The sequence below is a fragment of the Phalaenopsis equestris genome, unplaced genomic scaffold (assembly GCF_001263595.1).
Source record: "Phalaenopsis equestris unplaced genomic scaffold, ASM126359v1 Scaffold000002, whole genome shotgun sequence".
Classification (NCBI taxonomy): domain Eukaryota; kingdom Viridiplantae; phylum Streptophyta; class Magnoliopsida; order Asparagales; family Orchidaceae; genus Phalaenopsis; species Phalaenopsis equestris.
In genome coordinates this window covers 69,659,158-69,670,641 of record NW_018164444.1, presented here as the reverse complement: position 1 = coordinate 69,670,641, position 11,484 = coordinate 69,659,158, and the positions used below count along the sequence as shown (strand labels likewise).

Sequence of the window (11,484 nt, the reverse complement as noted above, 5' to 3'; positions counted from 1 at the left end):
TCACATAGGGGGTAATCACTTACAGTGGTGGACCATTCAAGCATTAGAGGGTCGATTCTCTGTGTGTTTTGATGAATAAGAGACACTTGAGCACATCAATAATTCTCAATAAGCATACAATCGACTCAAAAGAGGCAATGTGATTGACCTGATTCGATCAACCCATAAAAAGATTATAAAGCCAAGATTTTGAAGCACTCGGGGGGGATTGACTTCAGGGATTTGCTGAGATAAGACATTTTCTGGCGACATGGGTTGTGACGCTTCTACGTATTCATATCTCCGATGTTTGAGTGGCATAGAACCCGTACTGTCCCGGTAGCACGTGTCTTGATATGGTTCATCGTTTAGGAAGGTTGTCCTTCATGGGAATATGGCATCGCCGGTCTTTATGGTTGCACCACCTTGCGAGCAAGTGTGTCTTTGATTGCCTCCAACATTTGTTCCTTTAGCTTGTGGATCTTTTTGGGTATAGACTCACGGGCGCATGTCATGTTTTTTTTTTTTTTAAGTGAATCATCTTTTTGTCTGTGATATGATCCACCTTTATCGTACCTTTTAGGGTGTTATATCCAAATTTGTATGTAGATCATACCCAAAAAATGAAGTGTAGGAAAGAGAGAGTGACTCAAGAATCCAAAAATAAGTGTTATCCTTTTTTCCCTAAAAGAAGTTCCTATGCATTTTAATGTTTCTAAATTTATAACAAATAGTAGTTATATCGTGAAATCTCGATAATGCAATTGAAATTCTATACTACCGGTCGGTCGTCATAACCATCATAATTTTTGTTACTATAATCGAATCCTTTTATATCGGGTCTTCATTTTGCTAGTCTCAAGGATGACGAGTCGTTCTTCTTCTTATTTCAGTCGACATGCTTGGTTCGATTGGCTAAATAACTCGCTCCACGCTAAATGATAATTCTTTGTGCTCAACTATATATATTCTTTAACATATGTCCCATTCAGAATAGTTGAAACCGATCGAGCGTATTTTGATTATAGAATTAGATAAATGAATGCATAAGAACCTTAGGAGCTGAATATAAATGCGCTATTTTATTTAATTTTTTCGGGTGATAAGCCTAGATTCATCATATAAAATATCATACATTCTCATGTAATGAGTAACTCATTTCTCACCATCTTGGTTAGAAATAAGCAATTATTGCAGTAAAAATTTTCGGCATTTTCAACCTTTAGATCTACTTTATGATGCGTGCAAACATTAGTGGCCCGTCTTCCATGCACATTGAATGGCTACAACCCCTCCCTTTCGAGCCACCGTGTCGCCGTCCTTACCGCTTCCAGCAGAACGCTCCGCTTTACGCGGAAACAAACCTAGGATCTTCCCTTCGCCTCTCCCCCCTCGTCCCCATGTCCACTTTTACCCGTTTCGTAAGATCCGCCTCCGGGTCGGCTGCCACGCTATCTGCGGTGAGTAGGGCGATGTCGTCGGTAGTTTCCGAGTCGAGCGCGCGGATGCCGGCAAGCTTTGGGCTGGCGGGTTCGTCTGTTCCGGTGGTAAGGAGAGATCCAGCGGAGAGGAACGTGCAATGGGTTTTCCTTGGGTGTCCTGGTGTGGGCAAGGGCACTTATGCTAGCCGCCTTTCGCAGTTCCTCGGTGTGCCTCATATCGCCACCGGTGATCTGGTCCGGGAAGAGCTCTCATCCGCCGGACCGCTAGCTGGTCAGGTGATTCGTCGTAACTTGACTTTGATTTGAGCCGATGAATTTATCATTTTATCCAGTAGCTCTTGGATATGTGTGCGCACTGTACAGCTTAATGAGATTGAAGAGTGGATTTTCTGATGACTTGAGTTTTTTGATTAGGATATAATGGCACTCGTTTTTATGCTGCTTGACTTCAAAGTGGGTCTAGCAAATTTATGTTTCTATGCTCCGCAAAAGAAGTAAATTATAAGGGTTGATGTGTACGTGGACGTTGATGAGAATAATACCTAAATCATTTATGGTTTGCTTTATTGAAAAGGCTGCTTAATACAGACTTTTTCGTGAAATTGTTAAAAAAGTTGATGAGTTTATAGTTGTTGCTCAAGCATCAATCTTTGATGTACAATGGTTGTGGCCCTTATAATAGGAACTTGATTGCTTCTACAGTTGTGTAAACCTATGATGATGAATTATAGATATTAGTGAATTTCATGGAAGTATGGAAGTGAGTTGCAATAGATTTTAGGATGAGAGATGGATTTATCATCTTTTATGTATCATCTAATCTACTAATTTATGTCATTTTAATGCCTAAATTTGAATGAAATCATTATATTTTGTTATTTCGTGGTATGTGTAGTTGTCTTCATGTACTCAAAACTCGATGGAAATAATTTTTTTTATGCGATAAGAAATTCAAACAATAGAAGTTCACCTTATCTGTTACAAACAGTTTGTTTTGTAAGTGGAAGCAAGGAACATAAAATTGCAATGTGTGCAAAACCATAGGCTTAAAAGCATTGTTTCACTTTGTGTTGAAATTAACATATTACATTTTCTCGTAGTTTAAGCAGGGTGAGCTAGACTAGATTTCAGTTTGGCGAAGGGGAGAATCACTTTTTTGCATCATGCTCCATGTTGAAATTCCAACCATAGAAGTTCACCTTAGTGTTACAGACAGTTTGTTTTGGAAGTGGAAACAAGAAACATAAAATTGCAATGCGTACAAAACCATGGCTTTAAAGCATTGTTTCGGTTTGTGTTGAAATTAACATGTTACATTTTCTAGTAGTTTAAGTAGCGTGATTGTAAAAGCTAGTCTAGATTTCAGTTTCATGAAGGAGAGAATCACCTTTTTTTGCATCATGCTCCAAGTTAAAATTATGCTTTGTGACTTTAAAGGAAAAAAAAAAATTCCATTAACTTGTACAATTCTTTAAATTCATTTGAATCATCTCTATTTCTTCACTTATTTTTATGCCAACTGAATCAGATATTGAACAATACTAAAAAAGTTCTCTAAGTGTCATAAACAGACGATCATACCCATCCATCGGTAAATGGACTCATTATTTTAATGTTGGTTAGATTTTCTTAACAATAAATTATTTTTAAGCCGGGCACCTTATCATTTTTTTATCAGGTTTTTATAAATGGAAAAATTGTCTTTTTTTTTACCTTGAACTAGTTCTTCCTTCAAAAAGCACAAATGTTCTTGGACTTGAAGTATATTCATTTATAAATAGGCTTTATTTTTCTTAAAAGAGTGTCATTTATCGATTTATTTATTAAACCTTATTGAAACAGCTCTTGAGTTAAACTAGTTGCAAATATCTCAATTTGGTGTCCTATTTCAAGGATTGCATTCTCTCATTTATAAAATAGATTAGCAAGGTGTAATTGTAAGGAGATTGACATGGTAGTGTTAAGAACTTGCTCTTCTTATTATTGACTTACTATACTCTGGCGAGCATAATGATAATGCCTTTGATATGCTATCACAATTGAATTCATGGAAATTGAACAATACCAAACAATCTTTTTGAGAAATTCAGCTATACAGTTCAATCATTTTTCCTACATGTTCAACAATTGTCTTCATTTATTAAATATTGATTTAGGATAATCCAAAAGTCATAACCATGTCTTCCTCAAAAGTGCACAAATATTTTGAGACTTTGAATTCTATTGATTGTTGAAGAGTTTATTTGTTTTTGGAAAGAATGGTTGGGGTTCAATCATTTTCTCGACTAAAATAACCTTTTTCTTAGCTGAACTAGTTTTTTTTTGTTTTTTGTTTTTTGTTATGCAGACCACATTATCTGCATTGCTTTAGCATATGATTTTGTTGTTAGTAATACTTTATTTAAGAAAAAAGATGAACATCTTATTACTTATAAGAATGGATCTAAGAAAACACTAATTGATTATTTTCTTATGAGAAGAAGAGATCGTCAAGATTGTAAAGATTGTAAGGTCATTCCAAGTGAGGATTTAAGTACCTAACATCGTTTATTAGTTCTAAATTTTAAGATCAAGAGTTGTAAAATGAAGAATAGTAGGGCTCATCATCGTAGAATTAGATTGAAGAACTTAAAAACACAAATAAAATTATTTTTATGAGTAAAATTCAAGATTTCAGAATTTGAGATGTTCATGGTGAAACAAATGCTATGTGGATAACGTAACAAACACTATTAAACAAGTAGCAAAAAAAAACTTGGATAATCAAAATAAAAAAAGTTTCTTTAAATAAAATAGTTGGTGGAATAATAATATGCAAGAAAAGATAAAATATAAGAAGTTATGTTATAAAAATTGGTTTAAATGTAGAAGCTGAGAAAACTGGAAAAAATATGAAATGACCCGCATGGAGTCTAAAAGAACAATATGTGACGCTAAAAATTTTGCTTTTAACGATTTTTATAATAGATTAGATATTAAGGAGAGTGAGAAACATATGTATAAACTAGCCAAACAAAGAAAAAAAGAAAAGTAAAGATTTAAATCAAGTAAAGTGTATTAAAGATGGAAATCAAAAAGAACTTTTCTTAGAAAAAAATATTCAACATAGGTGGGTAAGTTATTTTGATAAACTTTTTAATAAAGTTTATGAAAATACGATCAATCTTAGTGATCTTTATATGGTTAATAATAATAAAACGTTTCATTTTTACTGTCGCATTAGTAAAAAAGAAGTTGAGGAGAATTTAAAGAAGACCAATGGTGGAAAATATGTAGGATCTAATCTGTAGGACCTAATGATATCCCAATATTTGAGTGATTTGGGTGTTACGTATTACAAAAATTTCTAATAATCAATTTGGTTTTATGTTGGACAGGTTTACTATGGAAGCTATACATGTATTGAGAAGTTTAATGGAGAAGTTTAGAGATAATAAGGAGAATCTACATTTGATTTTTATTGATTTAGAAAAAAGCTTACGATAAGGTTCTAAGAGATGTATTTTGGAGAGTTATTGAGAAGAAAGGTGTTGATATGACTTATATTCAAGTCATTAAAGATATGTATACTAGAGCTGTTACATGTGTTCGAACTGAAGGAGGATTGACCAGATTGACCAAATATTTATGACATTAGGGGTCGGCTTTAAGGTCATATCTTGTTGCTTTAGTTGTGGATGCTCTAACTGGACATTTACAGGAGGATGTACCTTGGTGTATATTTTTCGCTGAAGATATCCTTCTTATGGATAAGATTAGAGAAAGTAGACGAGAGAAAAAACCCAGGAAAAAACTTGAATTATGGAGGTCTACATTGGAGTTTAAAGACTTTCGTTTAAGTAGAACTAAAACTGAATACATGGAATGTAATTTTAGTAGTAATAGCTCTAGTGACAGAAGTGTGACTTTGGGTGATCAAATTATTAAAAGGTGTGAACGATTTAGATATCTTGGGTCCGTTGTCCAAAGCGATGGTGATATAGATGGGGATGTTAATAGTAGAATTCAAGTTGGTTGGTTGAAGTGGAGGAATGCTTCGGGCCTTTTGTGTGATAGAAAAGTACCGCTAAGACTGAAAGGAAAATTTTATAAGATGGTGGTGAGACCTGCAATGCTCTATGGCGCTGAATGTTGGCCTTTAAAAGAGAAGCATAATAATAAGTTAAGTGTTGCCGAGATGAGAATGATTAGGTGGATGAGTGGCTTTACACTTAGAGACAAAATGCAAAATGAATATATCCGTGATAGGTAGGGTTGGTGTAGCTCCTGTGACAGACAAAATTAGTGAAAGTCGTCTTAGATGGTTTGGTCACCATCTGATGATCCGATTAGGAGAGTTGATGTTTTAGATTCGACTTATGTTAAGAAAGGCAGAGGTAGACCTATGAAGACTTGGGCTTATTGTATAAAAAATGATCTTAATTTATTAGAACTAAATGAAAATATGATACTAAATAGGACGCAATGGAGAAAAAAGATTCATGCAGCTGACCCAACGAAGTGTTGTTGTTGTTGTTGTAGACCACATTTCTGCTTTTCAGAAAGATTAATGAGATGTAATTCAAGAGAGGCTAGATAATATTGTTAATGCACTTGATGTTATAAATCATAGGTTTAGTAATCTTAAAGCAAACTATAATAACTACCATACCTTATGCTAAAATGTGATGCCTACTCTTAAAGGTTTTCTGTTCTTCCTGTTATTTTTGACCATTTAATAGCATTATTATGAGAATAGGAATGATCTATTATTCTAGAGGAAAACAGTCTCTTTCTAAAGATGATGGATCTAGTAACTAAATAATCATAATTATATTAGATTTCCTTGTGATTTTGATTTTATTTATTGAAAGATATTTTGGACTTACTGCTACGTTTGGAAATATTATAGTTTCCAATTAATTATGTTTCATCATGGTTTTCGCCTCATTACCAAGATCATGAAATTATAGTATCAGTATATCTTCTAGATAACCACAGAATACCATAATAATTATAAAGCCAAATGAGATCTTATTCCATGGTTGATACAGGAGATTTGGATTTTCACCTTTTTTTCCCTTTCCTTTTTTTTATGCTTGCTAAATTTTTGAATAATAAGTGCAATATTTGGGATAACTTATATTAAACTTTTAACAAAGATTTTATGTATTCTTTGCGTCAAATTCAATAAAGAATGGAGATTGCTTTACTTGATGTTAGATATTATTTATTTGATATAAGCTTTTTATATATGTATACAGATATTACTTGGAACTTGTTTATTTTAGTTAACTTCTATCTTTTGAATCTTTGATGCACTCTAATCTTTGCAAGATACAAAATTAAATAATAAAATTCTAAATAAATAAGATAGAGACCTTAACGTGCTTTCTATTACTTAAACTTGTTCAAAGAATGTATTTATTGTGAATTCTAAAAAAGGTTCATAAAGCTCTGGTGTCCTCAACAATGTGACTTGTTAATGGTTGTTGAAATATTAAAAATGTGAAATACCTTTTTCCCTTGTTTAGGATTTTTGCCACAACAAACTTTGAAAGCTAATTTAAAAAGTATAATAATTTCTATTTTTTTTCATGCAAGTCATGTGACTGGAGAGAAGCCGCCCAAACTTGCGACGAAATTTTCCTTGGGCATGTTCTATTTAACACATATTTTTAAGGTGCACTTAGATGAAAATTTTTGGGTTTAGGGTCGATCCTTCTTGTTAATGATTCTGACATTTTATTGTGAAGGAGCTCAATCTTTTCTACAATCCTCATTTCTCATATTTGCTAAACAATTTACTACATATTCCTTATATATTTCATTAACTCCATGTAGAAGATCATTTTTAAGATACCTTTTTTGTCATATGAGCGTTATGGCCAGATTTGAGCAACTTATGGAAAGCCTTGCAGCTACTTAGTGCTTGAAAGAGGAGTTGCAACATATTTTTTTATCATTAGTTTTGTTTATTTGTAATTTGTGTAACGTCTTTATTTGTTGCTCATAGAGATTATATTTTGCATATATAGTGTTTGAAAGCTATAATTACCATTTAATTATATCAAGATGGGTTTTTCTTAAAGCAATTCACTCGAGCTTCATAAAAGATACTGATGTTAACTCTATATTGATTTTGATGATTAATAATATTCCTTGTGAATTTTAATGGAAAATTTATCTAGGCTTATGTAAAGAATCTTTGAGGTGAAAGGAAAATTTTGACAAGAAGCTTAATTCAATTCAATTTATGATAGAGTCAACATTTAATGCAGTTCGAGGGATGGATATAAAGATTCCTTATTTCTCATATATATATATATATATACTTTTAGGTCTTTTCTTAAACATACTAAATCATACTTAATTTAAAAGTATTCTCAAGTCAAATTAAGTCAAAATAATATGAAGATCCTTAATGAATCTAGCTTTATTTTTTTTTTAATATTTGAAAATTTAAGAGCAAGTTTTACTCAAAATTTGATGTATATGCTATAATACACATATGACATTATTTTTAAAATACTCCACTTATGCCCCTATAGTTGATATTTGCCAACAAGTTGGTTCTTATTTTATATTGGAGTTAACTCAAATTACAACCGAATGATATTTTATTACTGAATTTAAAACTACAAATCCTCAAGATAAAACAACATAAACATAGAAACTGTACATTACGACGACGACTCTGTAAAACTAGAAAAGAAACGACACAAAACACAAAAATGGCTCTCTGGAGGAGAGTGGTTGCCCGGAAGGGAGGGATGGAAGCGGCGATCGTACTAGAAGGTGGTTGGCAACCCGGGGCTGCGGCACCGGATGATGGAGGAGTGAGGGCGGCCTGCTGGGAGGAGGTTGACAACAAGTGGCGGTGGCGTAGAAGGGATAAGATAGATGGCCGTGGACTGGACAACAACAGGAGTTGGTACGAGGAGCTAGAAAACAACAGGAACCAGTGTCCAAGGTGTTGCCCAGCAGCAGAAAGAGGTCTGAAGGTCGATGCAACTGCTGGAAGGCAACTGGAAGCAAGAGCAACACTAGGAAGAGGGGCTGAAAGGCCTATGCGATGGCTGGGAGGCGGTTGGATTGCTGGATGATAGCAGGAAGAGGGGCCGAAAGGTCTATGCAGTGGCTGGGAGAGCATTAAAAAAAAATTAGGAAGGATAAATATTTAATTGGGATTGAGTTACAACCGGAGCACCCCTCGAACCTTTGGAGAAGATCATCACCTCAGACGAGTTACAGTCGGAGCACTTTGTCAGTTTTGGATACAACACTAGAAGGGGAAAACCCAACGGCTGACTTGGACAGAAATTTGAAAATCTGGAAGACAAAAACTCACCCTAACCAAAGCAAACAACACACACAAATATATATATATATATATATAATGAGGAATAGTAGTTAGAATATGTAGAAAATAGAAATGGAAAGATGATGGAAAAGGAAGGAGGTAGACAAGGAAAGTGTTAGAAAAGGAAGGGCTAGATAAGGCAAGAAATCAAATGCGGTACTTAATAGCTACATTACCGCATCCCTGTAAGCTCCTGCTACAGTACAACATTCCTGTAAGCTCCCGCGTCACTATCATTCCTATCGTAATTTTTGTATTATTTTTTTATTTGGATGCCCTAATTGCTTTGAAATTTATATCTAACTTAGTTGCCTCTTTGATATATGCTTGCTTCAGTTTTTGTCAGCCTTTTCACTTTCGCTTGTTTTTTTAATTCAGTGTTTCACCATTCTTATTCAAATTTAGGGACTATCAATTGACAACTGAAGAAATTTCACGCTTCTGTATACTAAATTTCTATTATATTTTTTAGAAGGTATTATTTTCCTTATTAACTTGGTCATGCAATGTCTTGCATTTTTTGCTACAAATTTTGTTACGGATTCTGCAATTATGTACTTTGATTATGTTATTAATTTTCTTACGTGTTTTGGATTGCGTTAGAGCTTTTATTTGCCATTTTCTTATTCTCTTTGGGCTCTTAATTGCTATGTACTAGTTTGAAAGAGGAAGATAGATGTAGGCTTAGAGGAGAGATTCCAAGATTATCTTTTCCATCCTCCCATTATGGAATGCTCAAAATGTAAAACGAAAAATCACATGGTCTTATTTGGTGGTGAAAACTTAAATGATGTTATTGATAAGGGATTGATTTCAACACGCAAAACCAATCTTCGAAGGCCTAATGGCATTTTAATATGTGCTAGGACTTTAGTGAAGTCTTTTAAAAGTATGGATCTATGTCAAGTGAATATATTTCGTGGATCTGAGTGCAATTTCTCCAAGCTTCAAAGCAGGAATAAAAAATTGACCGATCCTTTTTGTTAAACAGAAGGCTTTGCCCAAGTTGGCTTATTTGCTAAGTAATCCAGTTGGTGATCGAGCAATCTGCACTGAAAAGACAAACTAGATCTGTCTTTGTTGGGTTGGCCAGATTTGCTGAGGCAATCTTTCTGGTTAACTAACGAAGTTTTGCATTTTTTTGCTTCACAGATGATAAGTTGCTTTGCCTTCATGGGGGAGAACAATGTGGAGCTGTTCAAGGAAATGTGAGGAGTGGTTTTTAATGGCTTAATTCAACTAATTCTCATCCAATATTTGATTAATGGGTGACTAAAAACTCTAACAACTTTAATTTCTTGGTCAGACAAAAAATTTGCTGCTATGAATTCCTAGTTGGAGGTTGGGAAATGACTTTTCACTTCAAAGAACTCTTTAACCATGGTTTGTGCAGAACTTATAGATTCAAGCTGAAACCTAAACAAAAAGGTTTAGGAGGAACAACTTCGGGTCATAGCATTCAAAATTTTTTTGCAGTCTTTCTTTGAGCTTTTTTTGCATATCTAATCTCTTAAATCTCGGAGAGGTTCTATTTTTGAGCAGCACTTATAAATTGTTCTTTATTTACTTCTGTACACTTTAAAAATTTTAATACCATTTTCTTCTTGAGATTTTCTACATGGAATCTAATTGTTTTGAGTGCTCCTTTTGTAATTCTTTTCCTGCTAATAGCTGTAAGATCACCAAGGACATCTTCTACATACTTCTACATACTTGTAGAAGGTTCATCCTTAATCTTGAAGGGAGAGGTTACTTGTTCTTGAAAGGGAGGTGATTCTATGGTTGATCAGTGTCATGCATAACGATCATGATTTAGTATTTAACAATAAGAGAGGTGTGAGTGTTTTGAGCATGTTCCATGAAGAAGGCAAGTATTGGTGGAAATTTTCCAAAGGGGAGTGGACATATGTTTCATTTAGAAGTCTAACTATTAATTGAAGTATTGAACATTTGGCTAGGTTTATCTATATTTTCTCATCATTTCATATTTGCGGACATTTTTCCTGTAATCTCATGTACTGCCATTCTTATACCTTCACCCCTTACTTCGGGTGTTTAATCGGGGTAAACATTTTTTAATTGTGCTGGATGCACATGAGCTCAAATTTGTTATCGAGTAGAAAAATATTTTGTGTTTTGTTTGTTTATTTGCTAGCCAAATTTGAGCCAAAGGCGCAAGTCAATTCAATCGACATAAAAAGCATTGATAGAATTTTTTGTCAATGGCTTGAATTGTATTGAAATATGATTTGAGATTTTTATAGTACATCTTTTATGCATCTTAGAATTTTAAACATTTGTTATTTATAATTTTATAAGGTATTTAGTGCTTTTTAATAGTTGACCATATGAATAAAAATAAATTTATGCGCATGCATAGACATTTTGATACTGGAGGGGCCCACACCACAATCCAAATGCGAAATATTGTTGCTGAAATTTAATAGGGTTACAAATAAGACCCTTGACAGACTCGAGTGCGGGTGTGGGGGCGGGGGAGAAGGGGCGAACACTGGCCGCACAGCTCGTGGATGGGCGAGGAACAGGTCTTCTGGTGTTGGGGACAAGCAAGGGTCGGCCAAAGGAAGGGAGGGCGTTGGCTGGGAGAGCAGTTTGGGAGAACGACAGCAATTGGAAAGCTAGAGGATGGCTGGTTTTGGGAGGAAGCAGTGGTTGAAACGTGGGGCTGGAAAGCTGTCATGAGAAAGGGGCTTTTGGGGG

At 34.4% G+C, this 11,484-nt stretch overlaps 1 protein-coding gene across 2 annotated transcripts in view; it reads left to right on the top strand.

Annotated features, from left to right (window-relative positions):
* The first annotated feature begins 1,376 nt into the window (after positions 1 to 1,376).
* LOC110019090 (probable adenylate kinase 1, chloroplastic) overlaps positions 1,377 to 11,484 on the top strand; it is a 52,372-nt gene continuing 42,264 nt past the window's right edge. For both annotated transcript variants that reach the window (XM_020716658.1, XM_020716648.1), the window contains exon 1: positions 1,377 to 1,697. In XM_020716658.1, coding sequence (XP_020572317.1) covers positions 1,380 to 1,697 — 318 coding nt within the window. In that variant the 5' untranslated portion in view covers positions 1,377 to 1,379. The remainder of the gene's footprint in view (positions 1,698 to 11,484) is intronic.